Genomic DNA, 19,704 nt, shown 5'->3' with positions numbered 1-19,704 from the left:
TTGTCATCGATGGTCTACAAGTTGTCTATGGTATAGCTAATAGTGATGTGTATGCATCGATAAAATTAATATATCTACATTAATTTACTAACTCGATAATAATTTCTATAAAATCAAAAATGGAAAATATCTATTTATCATTATTGAAGAATGTAAATATCTGATTATGAGTTATTATAAAATGTAAAGGTGATATTGTTTTTGATTTTCTCAATGCAAAGTTACTGTACCTATGTTTTTTATTAAATTTTATAATCATTCATGCATCAAGCAAAAGTCATCACTATATTTAAAATGTGAGGAATTTTTCTAAGGCCGTTTTCTGACTTGACGCACGGCATACACGTTACCGAAAACTTACTGAAATGTACTCTGAAGCTTGCCGAGCGCCTATATTTCAATGGAGCATTAATTCCTGATTGAGTGTGCCGCGCCGCTGCCAAGCATGCCACGCCACACCACCCAGGCAGTGCCCCGATTTCGCTAATTTTTAATGTCTCCAATACAGACGCGCTTCTTCGATTTTGCGATACGGATTTGTCAAAACAGCTGACGTCCGGGCCGGGCACGTTTAAGATGAAAATATTTAGCGTAATCGGGGCCCAGGAACGCTCCATTGAAATATAGACATTCGGTAAGCTTTCTTTACCGCGATTGGCGAGCGTGCAGATAGTCGTGTGTGCCGTTGCCACGCCGACAAATCAGAAAGCGGCCTTATATCGCACGATTCATGAATCTCGATCGTCCATGCTAGTATCGACAACGGCTTATCGTAATTATCGAATCGCGTAACATCACTAGCAGAAACACTATTGACGTTTCATTTCGGGGGCGGTATCATTTTATTTCGATAGAAAAATGGAAATAATTAGCGTACTCTGTATGCAGGATATTATTTAGAACCGTTTTGTACCTGATGACTGACCGTAAAGGACAATAGGTGAGTGGATAAATTAAGGTATTATTTTTCTGTTCTACCCGTTCACAGTGCCTACGGTATATTGGCCATATCCTGTCCTGTCCTATTGATTCATGATCTATTTCCTCGTAGGACTTCATCAATCTGTAGTTGAAGCAGCAATTATTTAAATATCATATAGAAGTTGACAGTAGTAGTTCCATGGAGTTAATTTTTGTATTATTTTAATCTTATTGTAACACCCCTTTTTTGCATACCTACTTTGTGTAATGAAATTGAAATGCATAATATTTAGCTACTAATCATCGAGTTAGACTTTTGCCATAATGTGTTAAGTGTCTCGTTCCTGTCTTAAACTTGGACCAAAAAAATTTAGTAGTTTGGTCTTTTCTAATTTGATTGTGGTAAACTGGGCCCAGTTTGATTCAGTTGTTGGGACGATTACACCACTGAATATTTTCTAGGGGTTTAACAAGTCTAAGACTTGTTTTTAATTTCCCTTTATTTGAGGCAGCGTCACATAGGGCCCAATAAACCCCTAGAAAATATTCAGTGGTGTAATCATCCCAACAAATGAATCAAACTGGGCCCAGTTTACCACAATCAAATTAGAAAATACCAAACTACCAAATTTTTTACTTCTGGTTCTATTCTGTAATTTTAAATTGTAGAAGTAAGAATTTTGAAATAATACAGACAGAGCTCAGTGACACAACTAACGTTTGCAAGTGATTGCAAGACTTCAATGGACATACTTTTTTTGAACGGTGTCCTAGGTAGGGGTAAAATTATACTGGGACATAAATTAGCTATAAGAGGAATGTATTAATCTCTTTCTTACATTTTTTAAGGAAAAAAAACCTGTAGTACCTATCACTTTTTAACTACTCAATGAAAGTTATTCTTAAGTATTCATAGAAGCTACTGTAAATAACATTTTTCAGAAAATTACAAACTGTTTCGGGGAATAATTTTTTTAGAAAAGTTGTCTTAAAATAGCGCATTTACATGTCTTAGTTTTAACCGTACCACTGCAGCTTTGGACGATAAGATTATCCTGATTTATTTTTTCATTTCTTTATTTTTATAGGAACACATACAGCTTTGTTAATTACAGACAGCATAGTTGCAAAATGAGTTTTACATAAGCCTAAAGCTTATTAAGTCTGCTGTTTGGTGTAGTGGTTCAGAACGGACTACTATGCCAAGAGGTCCCGGGTTAGATTCCCGGCCGGGCAGAAATTGAAATGATGAATTTTAATTTCTATGACGGGTCTGGGTGTTTTCTATGTATAACATGTATTTTACAAAAATAGCGTTTAAGCATGTTTATATCCGTTGTCGAGTACCCATAGTACATTTCAAGCTTTGTTTAGTTTGGGACTAGAGGCGCAGTGTAAAATATCCAAGGATATTTGTTTATTTATTATTTATATTATTTATGTCCAGGCATCCATCATGATTGGGGGCCTATTCGTGTACAACCACAAGGGCGAGGTGTTGATCTCGCGGGTGTACCGCGACGACATCGGCCGGAATGCTGTGGACGCCTTCCGAGTGAACGTCATCCACGCGCGCCAGCAAGTGCGCTCGCCGGTCACCAACATCGCTAGGACTTCATTCTTCCACATAAAGGTTAGATCAGCGGTTCCCGAAAGGTGGTCCGCGGAACCCTGGGGTTCCGTGGAAAGGGCGCAAGGGTTCCGTAAAAAATATCATCCCACGTTTCGTGACCGACGTTGTTCGCTCGCACCGACTTGTTTACGCACAAGGGAGAGGCAGGGCGTGCGGGCGGAGTAGTACGGGAGTTCCGCTAGGAAAAGTATAATCAGTTAGGGTTCCTTGGCAAAAAATCAGACATCTTTCGGCTGAAACCAACGAACGAAGGATAGTTTGACTTAGTTCCTTCAAACTTCGACTTTAGCGACTTCCAGCAGGGCAGCTGCCCCCCCTACCCCTGACCCCATTGCCCCCCCCCCCCCTGTGTACCCATGCTTATTAGTCATTTGTCTCTGTCTTTGCAACGCAAGGAAGTCAATATTATGTTTCAAACATCTCCAATATGTATACTTGTGACGTCATCCACGCGCGGCAGCAAGTGCGGTCGCCCGTCACCAACATCGCTAGGACTTCACTCTTCCACATAAAGGTTTGGCTATCATCATCATCATCAGCCATAGGACGTCCACTGCTGAACATAGGCCTCCCCTAAATATTTGGCTATAACCCTATGTTACTCTTGAGTTTACGGGCCGGAGCGGAGGACAGACCAAAGATCGTGAGATACTTCCCCTGGAAGCTGGCACAGGACCGGTCGTTATGGAAATTCTTTTGAAAATCCTTTGTCCAGCAGTGGACGTCATTTGGCTGAAACGAATGAACGAATTCCTAAGTAATATAGCATTCTAAAGAACTTTTTGATTGGTCTAATAGTGCTAGATTTTTTTGGTATTAAAATACAAATCTTTCCTCTTTATAATATTAGTACGATAAGGAAGACTAAGATTTAAAATACCTGTTTGATTAGGTAAATGAAAAAATAACACTAAAAAAAAAAACTAAGAAACCATTAAACAGGTTCTCACAAATAGATATTCATTATTATCTCACAAACAGGGAAAAGTGCATATAAAAATAGTAAACGCCACTCTTGAAGCAGATTATTGGGTTGACATTATGTAGGTTTATTGTTGTTAAGACAAGAAGAACAAGAAGAAAATAATCTATATTATGTACTAATATCTATACTATCTATACTTCTATACTAATATTATATTATGCGAAAGCAACTCTGTCTGTCTTACTTCCAAGCCTAAACCACTGAACCAATTTTGTTGAAATTTGGCATAGAGAGTCCCGGGAAAGGACATAGGATAGTTTTTTATCCCGGTTTTTGAAACAGGGATGCGCGCGATAAAGTTTTTCTGTGATAGACAAAATTCTACGCGGGTGGAAAGCTAGTATTAAATAAAACTGAACCAATGTTTGTCCACAGCGAGCCAACATCTGGCTGGCTGCAGTTACCAAGCAGAATGTGAACGCTGCCATGGTGTTCGAGTTCCTTCTGAAGATCATCGATGTCATGCAGTCCTACTTCGGAAAAATCTCCGAAGAGAACATCAAGAACAACTTCGTTCTGATCTACGAGTTGCTTGATGGTAAGAAAAATGTTAAAAAATGATATTCTGTATAATACCACTTACAATAGGTATGTTTTCTAGGTAAAAAAGCAAGAGTTTGAATGAGGCCGTCAGATAATTTATCAAAAAATACTCGAAACGTATTTTTTAATTTTTCAAACTAATGAAAATTGAAATAGACAAAGCCAAAGTTCAAAAGAAGCTCGTGACTTCGAGGTGTGGTTAAAAATGTAGCACTTTGTGACGTCACACGGAACTTCAACAGCCTATTATTAATTTCCAAGTAATTATCACTATTGTATGCTGTATTTAAACAAATCAATGTTTTGCAGAGATCCTGGACTTTGGATACCCTCAGAACTCAGACACTGGAGTCCTGAAGACATTCATCACTCAGCAGGGCATCAAGTCTGCCTCCAAGGAAGAACAGGCACAGATCACCTCACAGGTATGTGATGAGAGAGTTCCACATAATTTATTTTCTTCTCTTCTGTTTCATTATTTATTATGTCGGCCGTTTGGTGTAGTGGTTCAGAACGGACTACTATGCCGAGAGGTCCCGGGTTCGATCCCCGGCCGGGCAGAAATTGAAATGATGAATTTTAATTTCTGTGACGGGTCTGGGTGTGACTATGTATAATATTTATGTATTTAAAAAAAAAAGTATATAAGTAGTATATCCGTTAAGCTAGCACCCATAACACAAGCATTAAGTTGCTTACTTTGGGGCTAGCTGGCGCTGTGTGAAATTGTCCAAAGATTTATTTATTACTAGCTGACCCGGCGAACTTTGTTCCGCCTTAATGGCAATACTTTTTTTTATTTCGAACGGGATAAAAAGTATCCTATGTCCTTCTCCTGGCTCTAAACTACCTCCCTGACAATTTTCAGCTAAATCGGTTCAGCCGTTCTTGAGTTATAAGTGGAGTAACTAACACGACTTTCTTTTATACAGTGTGTCCGGGCATGTAGTGATCAAACTTTAAGGGCGTAATCTATGGACAATTTCATCGATGAAAATACTTCAAATTTGGGGCCTGACCCATTTCTCGAAAAATTACATCGATTTAAGTTTTTAATTTTTAGTTTACACCTCTTCTTTAAAAAACAAGTGAAAGCGTGGGTAGCTTAACATTAATAGGCAAATATTTTATATCATGCGATAGCCAATAAAATTATCTATTAGTAGAAGAAGAAACCAGACACAAGTTTCATACATTTTATGGGAGTAAGAATGGATTTAATTAGAAAAATACATTACTTTTTTCACTTCTTTTTCAGTTATTTTCCAACACAAGAAAAACCAGGTCGTTAAGGTATGTTTTATTTGCATTGTATTTTTAGTATTTGAGCTATTCTATAAAACAAATGTAAATTTATTAGTCTACGTCTATTAGTTTGGACGTAATTGTTGAACAAAGATACCCCTTCCCAGCGGTTTCCATAGTAATCGGAATAGGTTGTGTGATTCTTTCAGGCAGTGCATTTTCGCATGTCGCGTGCGCTATGGAAACCGCTGGAAAGGGGTATCTTTGTTCAACAATTACGTCCAAACTAATAGACGTAGACTAATAAATTTACATTTGTTTTATAGAATAGCTCAAATACTAAAAATACAATGCAAATAAAACATACCTTAACGACCTGGTTTTTCTTGTGTTGGAAAATAACTGAAAAAGAAGTGAAAAAAGTAATGTATTTTTCTAATTAAATCCATTCTTACTCCCATAAAATGTATGAAACTTGTGTCTGGTTTCTTCTTCAACTAATAGATAATTTTATTGGCTATCGCATGATATAAAATATTTGCCTATTAATGTTAAGCTACACACGCTTTCACTTATTTTTTAAAGAAGAGGTGTAAACTAAAAATTAAAAACTTAAATCGATGTAATTTTTCGAGAAATGGGTCAGGCCCCAAATTTGAAGTATTTTCATCGATGAAATTGTCCATAGATTACGCCCTTAAAGTTTGATCACTACATGCCCGGACACACTGTATATATAGATTATTATTATTTAGTTCAATTTGATGATATTCTACCCCTTTTTAGAAAATTTTCATTTGGGAATCTTACTGGTTTTGCAAACCCTTTTGTTTTTCTGTCAGTATACATTTGACCAGATTTTTAGTATGTAAATAGTAGAAATCTGTGGTCATCAGATTTGTTTCTTTATGAATGGAGACCACATTTCTGAAAACGCAGTGTAGAACGCCTTCCAGTTTGATAGCACGTTGATAGATAAGTTGGCTCGCGGTAACCGCAAAAAGAAGAAAAGAAGTTAGCAATAACTGAATGACAAAAGAGAGAGGTCCCGCTCTTCTTTCATAATGGCGATATTTGTTTCCACATTTGCCAGTTGTCCTTGAGGGACACATATTCAGCCAGTATCGCAAGTATAAAAAGTAAAAAAACTAAAACCCAACTACGACAAAAAACGACGCTGAAAAAGTATAAAACAAGATTTTCAGAATACTGAACTGAACAAAGTTGCTAATGTAGTTGCATAGTAATTTTCATGTTTGGAAAACCGCAGTCACACGTTGTCAAAGTGCTACGGTAGGTAGGTATATATAACGTGTGACTACGCCTTTCCAAACATGAAAATTACTATGCAACTACATTAGCAACTTTGTTCAGTTCAGTATTCTGAAAATCTTGTTTTATACTTTTTCAGCGTCGTTTTTTGTCGTAGTTGGGTTTTAGTTTTTTTTACTTTTTATTTATTATTTGTACTATTTTGGTGTTAAAGTGTATTTGTGGCGCATAAAATTAACAAAAGTTATGAACGAAAAGATGTGAATTATATGCAATCAGCCCATGAATACAGGTAAAGTCACAAGCAAATGCTAGTAATATATATATTCTAAATGTACAAGTAAAGCGCTTTCAAATGATACCAAACACGGCATATTTATCTTAACTTTATTTTACTCTGTATGTTTTGTCTGCTAGAGGGCGCCACATTAGATTTTGTGAAACCCCATATAGCCTATAACCAGCGGACAATTAAGACGCTTCTAATAATATGTCATTTGTCGAATTCTGATAAGTAGTTTAGAAGTTACGAGGGAACAGATGAACATACATACATACATACATACATACATACATACATACCATACATACATAGCCTGTCAAAATCATAACCCTCCTTTTGCTTTGCCGTAGTCGGGTAAAAACAGTCTGATGTATTTCCCATTGCAGGTGACTGGTCAGATCGGCTGGCGACGCGAAGGCATCAAGTACCGGCGCAACGAACTGTTCCTAGACGTTCTTGAATACGTCAATCTGCTCATGTCGCCGCAAGGTATGGTGGTTAATTGTGTATTAAAGAATTTGTACATTAAAATCAAAATCAAAAAAATCAAAATAAATAATATTTATTCAATTTAGACCACAGGTCTTATGAACGTCAAAATATAGTAAATAGAAAAAAAGGTAGCCCTTATGGGGCACTTTATATGTCTCCTTATCTTTTGGGCCCATAAATATCATGAATTGAATTTTAGAGAGATATTTTCCATCTTCCCCGACAGTCTTCCCACGAACGTGGAAATGAATGTAGAAAATGAGACTGAGTGATTTTGAAGAATGCATTTTCCCACGAAATATTTTTAACCATTAATTTTGGTTCCAGATACTTCAGTATCATTAAGATTAGAGTGGTATGAATAAAGTGACATGTTCACTTGTTAAAAAAAATCCAATGCACTATCATTATAGATAAGGAACCTATTATTTTATCATTTGTGCAACCCATCCTCAACCTTATCACCTTTAACTTAAGTTACATTATACTCTGCAGGTCAAGTGCTGTCAGCACACGTGGCAGGCAAGGTTGTAATGAAGTCTTACTTGTCGGGCATGCCTGAGTGCAAGTTCGGGATCAACGACAAGATCGTCATGGAGGCCAAGGGGAAGGGCAACGGTGAGTAGACCTTAATACAAGGCAGTAACGTTCAAAATGAGGTTACTCCTATTTGAGTGTAAAATAGGGCTATATTACCAGACCTGTTCATCTCCCCGAGTAGGCATCGAAAACAAAACACGCGAGGCGGCCACGTCGGCATGGACAATGAGGGTGTTCGCGTATGAAAAATCCGCCAGATAGCAATACGTAGACGCGAGGTCCAAATGCTGCATGATTGGTTATTTTTGACATGACATTGACAGATATGTCAAAATCCACCAATCACGCAGCAGTCAGACCACACATCCACGTCCCGCCATCTAGCGGATCTTTCATACGCGAAAACCCTCATTAGTGTAATTTGAATAGTTTTGTCGAGTAATAAAGAGTGAAATTAGCTTGCAGTGGATTTCTCTAATATGTAAACGAAGCCGTGCCGGACTCTGAGGCAAGCTAAATTGCACCATATTTTTTACTATATTGATGACATTTTTAAAATACCTTTGCGAACAATTTTATCTGCCCGAAGTATAATTATTCTGTTATATTAGAATTTGTTTAATAATCATTGATTGCTGATGCTAACTGCTCTACTCGTATTACTAATCTTTCACCCTGTATCATTGTTCCAGGTGGCATCTCTGGCAATACGGACAGCGACCCGGCGCGCTCAGGCAAGCCCGTGGTGGTGATCGACGACTGCCAGTTCCACCAGTGCGTCAAGCTCAGCAAGTTCGAGACGGAGCACTCCATCTCTTTCATCCCGCCCGACGGGGAGTTCGAGCTCATGAGGTCAGTGGAACAAAACGCCTCAAGTCGAGTTTGAGCTCATGAGGTCAATGGAACAAAACGCCTCATGTCGAGTTTGAGCTCATAAGGTCAGTGGAACAAAACGCCTCGAGTTCGAGCTCATGAGGTCAGTGGAACAAAACGCTCCATGTCGAGTTCGAGCTCATGAGGCCAGTGGAACAAAACGCCTCATGTCGAGTTTAATCTCTCGAGGTCAGTGGAACAAAACACCTCATGTCGAGTTTGAGCTCATGAGGTCAGTGGAACAAAACGCCTCATGTCGAGTTTGAGCTCATAAGGTCAGTGGAACAAAACACCTCATGTCGAGTTTGAGCTCATGAGGTCAGTCGAACAAAACGCCTCGTGTCGAGTTTGAGCTCATGAGGTCAGTGGAACAAAACGCCTCGTGTCGAATTCGAGCTCATGAGGTCAGTGGAACAAAACGCCTCGTGTCCAGTGAGCACATGAGATCAGTGGAACAAAACGCCTCGAGTTTGAGCTCATGAGGTGAGTGGAACAAAACGCCTCGTGTCGAGATCGATCTCATGAGGTCAGTGGAACAAAACGCCTCGTGTCCAGTGAGCTCATGAGGCCAGTGGAACAAAACGCCTCATGTCGAGTTTGAGCTCATGAGGTCAGTGGAACAAAACGCCTCATGTCGAGTTTGAGCTCATGAGGTCAGTGGAACAAAACGCCTCATGTCGAGTTTGAGCTCATAAGGTCAGTCACGGGACTATTCCCTCTCGTTCCCACCGCTGCAACTCCTGGGCAGCCAGGATCAGCCCGTGGTGGTGATCGACGACTGCCAGTTCCACCAGTGCGTCAAGCTCAGCAAGTTCGAGACGGAGCACTCCATCTCTTTCATACCGCTCGACGGGGAGTTCGAGCTCATGAGGTCAGTGGAACAAAACGCCTCGTGTCGAGTTCGAGCTCATGAGGTCAGTGGAACAAAACGCCTCATGTCGAGTTTGAGCTCATGAGGTCAGTGGAACAAAACGCCTCATGTCGAGTTTGAGCTCATGAGGTCAGTGGAACAAAACGCCTCGTGTCCAGTAAGCACATGAGATCAGTGGAACAAAACGCTTCGAGTTTGAGCTCATGAGGTGAGTGGAACAAAACGCCTCGTGTCAAGTTTGAGCTCATGAGACCAGTGGAACAAAACGCCTCATGTCGAGTTTGAGCTCATGAGGTCAGTGGAACAAAACGCCTCGTGTCAAGTTTGAGCTCATGAGACCAGTGGAACAAAAAGCCTCATGTCGAGTTTGAGCTCTGTCAAGCTCAGCAAGTTCGAGACGGAGCATTTCATCTCTTTGATCCCGCCCGACGGGGAGTTTGAGCTCATGGGGTCAGTGGAACAAAACGCCTCTTACAACTAGGTCGAGTTAACTGCGCACCTGATAGTCGTGACATCACATCGACGCTCTGGTACAGACAGGGCGAATGCAAGGAGGCGTGCTGGTAAGTGGGACTAATGGCAGGCCTGGCTCACTCCGCGCGGTACATCCGATAATTACCTACAGCGAAGCGCCCCGCCGGCGGGTATTATATCAGTCGAGTGTCACGCGCGCGCCCGTCAGGACGCTGGCGTGCGTTGTAGTATGATTATAATTCTATGATCGAAGTATTATTTAAAAATGGACATAAAGAGAAAGAAATATTGTGCGGCGTTCGGGTGTTTAAATTCGAAAAGAAATCTACCGGATTTATCTTTTTTTTTCGCTTCCCAAAGATGCTGAAAGGTATGTTGGCCATGTAGGTAATCAATAATTCTTATATAGGATAGTATAGGAACCTAACCTACTATGACTACTGCTCAGAATGCGTTCGTTCGTTTCAACCAAATGACGTCCACTGCTGGACAAAGGCCTCTCCCAATGTTTTCCATAATGAATGCATACTTACCTACATACGTACCTCATTACAAATAAGTAGATTAATTATTTTTTCACTAGACAGCAACCCTAACAGCGTAAGAAGAGTTCAGAGGCACGCGATAGAAAGAGACAAAACTTGTAGGTGAATAAAATTGTAGGTACGTAGTGCTTTGCGAGCTGAATTCCACTGTATCACGTCGTAGCAAGACTCGCATTTATTTAAATCGTCTTGCGGAGTAATCCTTCTGTACCTGTACTATTACTTATTCTGTGCTAATGGGAGGGAGAGTCGCATTCTAGCGAGGTGTGCCGTTAGTTCGATCAGGTTGTATTGAGCTTGAGCTCATGAGGTCAGTCATCAATGGTATTGCTTATATTCGTGGTGTGTATCTTTTCATAAAGGTTGTTAAACCTTTGTTTTGTCACCTGTCCTGTCATCCGCTTTGCACTAAAGGGAAGTCGAACCTACTTCGCACTTCTGATTAATTTCACTGTGGGTCCAATGACAGTTTAACTTTCCCCGGGATAAACTTGGCCTTCATTGGTTGGGTTTTTATTAGCGGTCAAGCTGTACATTCCGGTTATACAGGAGTTGCAGCGGTGGGAACAAGAGTTGGTACAATACCCGGCGATAAATATTGCACATCGACCTTTAGAAAGAGACAATCGGCTAATTTCGGTTTCGTAGAGCGTTATCACTGTCGCACTTGAACAACGACTGACAATGACGTTTTGTCAAAGTGTAAACCAACTTTATTTTGAATTTGAATTTAAATGTGTGCAATTGATTTTGTAAATTAAATTGCTAAAAACTTTTTATAGTTGTGAAAGAAAAGTGGTTCACAATGTGTTAAAGTATTTGTCGAAGAGAAATACTAAGGGTTCGGACAATATTTTCATTGAATAATTGTTTTGTCAATGACGTTTTGTCATCGTATAGGTAGTGTGCGACAGAGATAACGCTCTACAAGCCGAAATTATCCGATTCTCTTTCCAAAGGTCGATGTGCAATATTTAATGCCGGGTACTGTAATAATGAGGGCTATCGTTTTAGCGCTCACCAGTTAGCGCCACTGTAGAGTAAGGTCCTGTCACTTGCTAGTAGCGAAGACAGTGGCACCAACTGGTGAGCGCGAAAGTGGTAGGAGGACTATCTTATTTGCACTCATCAAGATGGCGCCACTGTAGAGTAAGGTCCTGTCAATCGCCAGGGGTGCCAACTGTTAAGTATAAAAACGATAGCCCTCATTGGTTGAATAGTAAGAAAAACAGCTGTTTTATGTTTTGTTTGCGCAGGTACCGCACGACGAAGGACATCTCGCTGCCGTTCCGCGTGATTCCTCTGGTGCGCGAGGTAGGCCGCACCAAGATGGAGGTCAAGGTGGTGCTCAAGAGCAACTTCAAGCCTTCGCTGCTGGGACAGAAGATCGAGGTCAGCCTTTACTTACACCAGGGATGCACACACTTACTGGGACCAGGGGTTATTCGGGCAGATAGTGAGCTAAAAGCGGGCCGTAGAAAATAAAAACAACTGAATAAAGGTTCAGAGGGCTTTATTATTATTATTGGTTTTGGGCCTTCATTTGCGCCATTTCGACCAGGTTTGATCTATTGTGGCAGCCCTTGTCTTTAGAGTTCACTGCTTAGTCCCGTTGAGTCTATTTTCCAGATTCTTTGGAGCGTGATATCTGCTATCTCATCAGAGGGCTTAGTGTGAGTTTACAATAAACGTCGTCACTAGTGAGCGCGTTTAATAAATATTGATTTTAGTTCTTGAAAGTAATTTTGAGGTAATTTTTTTACGCGCTCACTAGTACGACGTTTGATGTAAACTCAAACCCTCAGGTTGTTACAACTTCGCTATTTTTATTAGGTCGCTGGCGGGTAGGCCGTACATGTACAGTTTGTACTTTGTGCATCCTTTACTTATACTAACGTTAAGTCTTTCATTTTGCTGAATACAAACTTTTCACAAAATTATACAGGGTGTTAGGTAAATGGGTATATGAACCAACAACACTAGCCCATGTTAACATGTGCATGATATAAATGGTATGGTGAAGTCAGAAAATTGATATCATCATTTTAATTATTTTAATTATAAATTTTATTTTGTATGAATATTTAGTATGAATAAAATATGTTAACATGGGCTAGTGTTGGTTCATATACCCATTTACCTGACACCCTGTATTCATGCCTTTGGGTTGTATTAGTCAAATGTAGCCACTATAGTGCTTGGGAAGACTTGTTCGTATCACAGATTTAACAAAGATTTACCTATTTGTTTATATGGTAAATGTTGAAATGTTTTGGAACAAATGACCATATTTATAACCTGTTGTTCTGTGTGTAGGTGAAAATCCCGACGCCACTAAACACCAGTGGCGTGCAGCTCATCTGCCTCAAGGGCAAGGCCAAGTACAAGGCCTCTGAAAACGCCATCGTGTGGAAGTGAGTACTAATTTTGTATTTGTATGTACAGGTCATTTAGGGCAATGCCGTACAGGGCAATGTTGTGTAGGTCCATAATATAAAGAGTAACCAGCCGTTAAAGCTTGAATATAATACGTTGATTGAAGTTATTTTTATTTATACATACAGGGCATACAGGGCAATGCTGTGCAGGTACATGACATAAAGAGTCAGCTGTTAATACATGTCGAAGTCATTTAAAGAAAGTAACCTTATCGTTCATTAAAACTAAAATAATGCAATAACACTGATTTAGCTTAGAGGTTTGTCTCTTCATCACAGAAAAATAAAATGTTATGAATATATAAATTTAACTTTTTCAAGTTATATTGTTTTTCCCATCAGCTTGTTTGCGTTTTTACGCAAACTCGTAGCCCAGTGTGGTGAGATATTGTAAAGTTACAATCTGTGATTCAATAGCCATTTCTACTACACGATCTTTATTACCTCCTACTATACTTACAACAACACATAACTAGCTAAAAACACTGGTGGGAGTTGGTCGGCTGCCAGCATAGTCCGCCAATATTGTCAATTGTTTTCACGTGTCATCCGAACTAAAGTGCATTGTGATGGTATTTAATTTTTTCAAGTTCACTTCTTAATTTTTATTAGTGATAACTACGACTAGTTCATGGCTTTTTGGTGTCCAAATAATAACGTTACGGCATTAATTATAGTAATTTAAGACCACTGTTAAACTTCGATCTTTTTTACGTGTAAAATCTGCGCACTTGATATTGGCCAAAAAGATTTCTGCGACCAAAGTGTCCTGTTTGTGTTTGTCTTACGAGCTGTTTCACAACTTACTGAGGAAATCCTTGATAGCCTCTTAGGAACTTTGTGACAGATAAAATACAACTTTTAGTTTAAGTTTCGGATAGAATTATTTGCTAACAGAGAACTAATAAAAGCAAGGTTCTTTTACTTCGTGAAACTGATCTTTCTAAGCATTTTTGTCATCTTGAATTGTATTAAAGTCGATAGTAAGAACAGATTAAGGGCTCTTTTAAATAAGACATTTGGAGTCGGACGTTAGTTCTTCATTACAGAATCGCACACGGAAAATTTTATAAAATTGCTTTACAAGCAACTTGCAACAAACACAGTAAGGCCCAGAACAGACGGTGAAACGCAACTGCAACGAAACTGCAACTTTCTGATGATTCTGATGAATGAAACTGAAACTTTCAAACTGGTCGCGTCATGTGTGGTCTCTCAACGGACGCTATGGCAGAAACTTAGATGCAACTCAAAAGTAACTAGCAGTTGCAGTTTCGTTGCAGTTGCGTTTCACCGTCTGTTCTGGGCCTTAGTGGTCGGTTCTTGCAAACGTACGACGTCTTGCTCAAAACGTTTAATTTTAAGAAGCCCTTTGACAAGTTTGGACCTTTATAACAAAGTTAAAAATCGTGTGTTCCCAGTATCAAGTACTTGGCTTGCATGACGGAGACGCATTTGTTTCCCAAAAGATTTTAGACTTTACACCCTTACCTCAAGGTTCAATATCGTGTTTTCCCAGGATCAAGCGCATGGCGGGCATGAAAGAACCTTAGCTAGCTGTGCTCAAATAAATTTTAGACTTTACACCCTTACCACAAGGTTCAAACTGTGTTCCCAGGATCAAGCGCATGGCGGGGATGAAAGAGACGCAACTATCGGCAGAGATCGAGCTTCTGGAAACGGACACCAAGAAGAAGTGGACGCGCCCGCCCATCTCCATGGGCTTCGAGGTTCCTTTCGCACCTTCAGGGTTCAAGGTCACTACTCTCATATCTTCTGATTAAATTCTCCTATGTTCTTTTGATTTTTGTTGCGGGTCCAATGACAGTTTAACTTTCCCCCGGGACAAACTTGACCTTCACTGGTTCGGTTTTTATTGGCGGTCAAGTTGTAGATCCTGGCTACACAGGAGTTGCAGTGGTGGGAACGAGAGGTGAGAATAGTCTCGTACTTTCATATAAATATTATGTCATCGTCAGGTCATTTAGTCTCCACTGAAAAAACACGCTGCTCTAATTTACCATAGACAAATGAATTTGGCCTTCATTGTGGAAGTCTAATTAGTCGCCTCCACAAATATCCACGGGAAGAATCACAGGGACTAAGGACTATCTTATCTAATTTATGAGGGAGGGAGAGGCAGCAGAGGACTTAATTTACTCAGGAGCTTTTCAGAGTACTCATACTCGTCCTTAATGTACAATGTTATGTACATTGTACATTGCCCTACCACCACTTCGAAGTAGCAACGTAATAATTTGAGTAAGGAATCTCTATTTCCAACAATATGTATTTAAAAAGGTCTGTCACTAATAGTTAGTTATAATGTTTGGTCTAACTCTTAGTATTGAAATTCAATTATAAGTCTAAACCTATGCTCGATATTTGATCTTCGTTCTGCAATATTTACCTAAGGTGTCGTTGGTTTGCAGGTTCGATACCTGAAGGTGTTCGAGCCCAAGCTGAACTACTCCGACCACGACGTCATCAAATGGGTGCGCTACATCGGCCGCTCCGGGCTCTACGAGACCAGATGCTAAGGACTACCGGCTAACGTGAGTAAATATCTTTAAAAGTAACCAGTAATTGGTGATAAGCAATTCACTAATACCAGGCCTGTTCATCTCCGCGAGTTTACATCGAAAACAAAACACGCACGATTGCCCCCTACAAGAGTACTATTCGACAAGGCCTCACATACGAGCGAACATTGACTCACGCACGCGTATTCTTGTGTATGATGGAAGAAGATAAAGAAAATGGTGTACTAAATACTGTGCAGTATTTAACTGCCTAAATAATAATAAAAACACAGAATGTACTTTTTTAAGTTGCCTCAAGACACTGAGAGGTAAATAAGTAGTTAATAATTATTCACGATAATTCATGCTAAATCATGTATTTCCTCCGCCATTTTCTGCAGATTGGCACCTCACGTCACATCATTTTACCGAAGTCAGCCCTATAGCTTCGGCGCAGTACCGATCACTGACGTTTGTCAACAAAACTTCTGACAAACTTGCTTGACTCTTGAGACAAGCTAAATTACACCATATTGTTAATGACATTGAGCATACATTTTTTAAAATACCTTCGCGAAGTAAAACTTCTGTACGTAGTACTTATTATTATTCTGTGCTAATACGCACATAACCCCTATAAGTAAGCTAAATAGCAACCAGATCGAGCTAACTGCGCAACTCGCTAGAATGCGACTCTTCCACTTTACTCGCACACCTTCCCGCGTTCGCCCCGTCTGTACCAGAGCGTCGATGTGACGTCACGGTTGCGTGGTGCGCAGTTAATTCAACCGGATTGTATGCTTGTGTTTGGAATGGTTTCACCCCAATAGTCTAGTGGTGACGGGTCTATACCCGTCACCGAGTTCTATAACCAGAGTTTCTCAAAATTCGAATCGGCAGTCCGACATTCGACATCTTTGGGCTATTGCCTCTTCCATTATAACTTCATTGCATCATTTCACACATCTATAGTCTGGTCTGCGAGCACGTAGAATTTTGTCCAATGACCCCAAGCTATCCTCATCGCTCGCGCGTAATTATGTTGCTGTCGCGCTCGCACACTTACTACGGGCGCCCGTCGCACAGTCGCGACAGCAATATTACGCGCGAGCGATAAGGATGGGTAAATTGGGGTCATTGGACAAAATTCTACGTGCTCACAGACCGGGCTTTAACCGGTACCATTTTGCAACAAACGTGTCTCTCATCTGTCTGAAAAAGATGAGTGACTAAGCAAAAAGTAATAGATGTTTTTTATGTGCGCAGGATTCTGCCAGCGAAAGGACACGTGGCGAGCGGGATTCAGCAGTAATGGCATGTTACATAATACTATAGTTTTGTATATAATTTCAAGTAATTCTGATCAACTTCGATACATGAGATTCCTTTTAAAAGATTTTATTTTTCTATTTTTAAATGTGATTTTTATTTTTCTGCTACTCTATGGATATCAGTAGAAGGTAACTCGACAAATCAATCTGCTTTTTCTAATTTGTATCAAACGTCAAATTCCTGGTCCGAATGGCCTCAAATGTTTTTTCTAAGTAGTTGTTTAGATTTTTTTATTATGATATTGGAAAGCCGATTCGATTTGTCGAAATATTTTAAGGTATTTTACATAAATTGTGTTATGTCAAGGCGTCATACGTATTATAGTTTTTATTTTTTATTCGTGTTTCATATTTGTATAGCGTAAGGTACAGTTTACACTTAGCAGGTGCTTAGTGTTTGATTTTGAATACAAAATATCCATTCGAAGGTTTCTTCGCAATTTTAATTGTTATAAAAAGTCCGTTTACTCTTAGACGCAGACTGGAGCTGCGCATTATGGAATGCTGGTCACCAACCGAACAAAGAAATGCCAAACTTTCTGTATTGATTTTGGACCTTATTCTAAAGGTATTAAGTTTCAAATTCATTGGGAAAGTTGGTCATTTTGTGATGACTTGGTAGCGACATCCTTTGTATTAAAAATACATTCCCATAAAAAAAATAACTATCAAATATTTGTAAAAACTTAAAACATATTCCACAAAGTGGATTTTGTTAGACCAAGGAGTGAATGACGTCATAGTCTATGGATAGTTTATGACTTTCGTCGCATCAACTGTGGAGTTCGGACCAAATATCACGTGATCAAAGTCAAGTACTAGGTGCTTCACATTCGTATTCACAAACGATGCTTGCTTAAGTGAAGCAGCAAATCGAATTCACAGCGTTGAATAGAGCTCTGTGATTGGTTCGTGTGTGACTCTGTGCGTCCACGTGCACTGTGAGACCTCATAGTAATGTTTGTGAATACGGGCTTTAGTTGTGGTGTCACATACTTGTATTGTAATACATTAATGCCACATCGAATCTCATTATTTTAATGTACTATTACGGTTTTGATGTTGGTTTTAGGCACAAAACGCAAATCGGTAGAAAAGTTTGTTTCATAGCGCAATTCGTTTTCGAAATTATTTATTTGGACAAAGATATTTGAATGTTAGTAAAGGACGGCGCATACTTGCGATTTTTATTGACTTTTTTATCAAAAAATCATTTAAATGTAGTAATGCTCAATTGTTTTTTCTAAACAAACGGCAGCTTACTTTTATGAAGTTGTTGATCAACTAAAACTATTTATTTTATACAATGAAATTACACGTATGCGCTAGATGTAATGTTTAGAAACGATCGTTCTTGTGTAGTCGCCCTAATATGGTAAATAACTAAATAATATGACAATGGAGTGCGCAGATTTTCTTATTTACTTACAACAACTTATGAAATATTTGAACGGCAGACCAAAAAGTATTAATTGTATATTAGGAAGCGTAGACTTTATATGTTGAATAAAATTAACAAATTCGATATTAGGTTTGCTGTCACTACACAAATTGTCGTCATTGAACCATAACTAACGCCCTACTACCTCTGTAGTTACTTTAACTACTCAATTTATTTTACGACCTACACACGTAGTCTAAAAATGTGCGTCCTATGTCCAAATCATGACCAATTAATAAGGTCAAACACCTTACCATTCCTTAGGATTAGACCTCCCCTTTATACAGGGTGTAACAGACAGTCGACAAAAACCAAAAATGAGTTTAAATCGTGATTATTTTTAAACAAAAAGCGTATCTTAATTCCTAGAACGACGACTAATAAAGTTATCATAGCAAGTTCAAAAGTTTCATGATTTCACTCATAAGTTTTTGTCAACCTGTCCTACACCCTATATGTATGTAAGTATGGCAAGTATACATTATTTAATTTGAATATATCACTATCGTAACATGGAGTAATATAATATTAGCTATATAGTATAGTAAATAATGCTTGATACAGTTTCCTTTCTTGCAATATCGGGATATCTGTCATCTTCAATACATCGGTTCAAACGTTTGTAACATTATGTATGGGCCCGTCTGTCGGGGTGTATATTGTAAGTGCATGCTGTTATAGAAATGCTTATATTGTATCGTGTTACAAAAAGAATAATGTACAATAAATGATAAAAAATATACGCCTCTTTTATTTATTTATCCTAAATTTAGTATAGGGGATGAATGAGATTTAGGGGTAGGACATAGACTACCGTTTATCGCCAAAGGTAAATTCGGTTCTAGGAATTTAGTAGAGATTTTGATGGACATAGAAAGAATGAAAACAATTATTCTGGTGGGGAGATGCCGAGATGTATCTAATGATGTAGAGTTTTAGTGCAACTAAGTAGTCTCAGGTTCAATTTATTAGTCGAACGGAACAATTCTAGCTCCAAAAGCGATTCTTTTAACGGCCAGTCCTTAACTAAACTATCAGATATTTCACATTGACACAGGAGGTACATAATATGTGCTTAAGACGTATCGAACATAGTCTTAAGTCTATTAAAATTAGTCTATAAAAAAACTTTTCTATGGACACCTTGTTCAATGCCAGTAGGTAGTCTTATTAGGTGTCAGTGTGACGTGCAAACTGTACACTCTGTATATTATTGTAACGAAAGCGCACGGAATAGCAGTGTTTCAGTATGTACAGTGCAGTCAACAAGAGGTATAAAAATGTCACTAATGTCT

The 19,704-nt window shown here is 39.1% G+C and overlaps 1 protein-coding gene across 3 annotated transcripts; it reads left to right on the top strand.

The window, feature by feature from the left end:
- The first annotated feature begins 794 nt into the window (after nucleotides 1-794).
- Nucleotides 795-19,149, top strand: AP-2mu (adaptor protein complex 2, mu subunit). Of its 3 annotated transcripts, XM_028319513.1 has the most exons (13): nucleotides 795-940; nucleotides 2,369-2,554; nucleotides 3,915-4,077; nucleotides 4,392-4,507; nucleotides 7,269-7,371; nucleotides 7,870-7,992; nucleotides 8,607-8,659; nucleotides 9,552-9,658; nucleotides 11,934-12,069; nucleotides 12,994-13,091; nucleotides 14,734-14,872; nucleotides 15,548-15,670; nucleotides 16,904-19,149. In XM_028319513.1, exons 2-12 carry the CDS (start codon nucleotides 2,378-2,380, stop codon nucleotides 15,653-15,655), a joined length of 1,323 nt encoding a protein of 440 aa, XP_028175314.1. In that variant the 5' UTR covers nucleotides 795-940; nucleotides 2,369-2,377; the 3' UTR covers nucleotides 15,656-15,670; nucleotides 16,904-19,149. The 3 variants fall into 3 exon arrangements, with proteins under 3 accessions (XP_028175314.1, XP_028175313.1, XP_028175315.1); XM_028319512.1 differs by lacking the exon at nucleotides 9,552-9,658 and having other exon boundaries at nucleotides 8,607-8,766; XM_028319514.1 differs by lacking the exons at nucleotides 9,552-9,658; nucleotides 14,734-14,872; nucleotides 15,548-15,670; nucleotides 16,904-19,149 and adding an exon at nucleotides 14,635-14,683 and having other exon boundaries at nucleotides 8,607-8,766.
- Nucleotides 19,150-19,704: the final 555 nt, after the last annotated feature.

Source organism: Ostrinia furnacalis, unplaced genomic scaffold, assembly GCF_004193835.3.
Source record: "Ostrinia furnacalis isolate ACB-3 unplaced genomic scaffold, ASM419383v2 OfSCF7238, whole genome shotgun sequence".
Classification (NCBI taxonomy): domain Eukaryota; kingdom Metazoa; phylum Arthropoda; class Insecta; order Lepidoptera; family Crambidae; genus Ostrinia; species Ostrinia furnacalis.
The sequence above is the reverse complement of the archived record's forward strand: the minus strand, read 5'-3'. Positions and strand labels throughout refer to the sequence as shown.

What these genes read in the sequence shown, in the direction of transcription:
- AP-2mu (XM_028319513.1), top strand. Translation starts at nt 2,378, where the DNA reads ATGATTGGGGGCCTATTCGTGTACAACCACAAGGGCGAGGTGTTGATC. An exon ending in AGGCACAGATCACCTCACAG is followed by an intron (nt 4,508 to 7,268) that starts GTATGTGATGAG and finishes TTCCCATTGCAG; the next exon opens with GTGACTGGTCAGATCGGCTG. An exon ending in GGGGAGTTCGAGCTCATGAG is followed by an intron (nt 9,659 to 11,933) that starts GTCAGTGGAACA and finishes TTGTTTGCGCAG; the next exon opens with GTACCGCACGACGAAGGACA.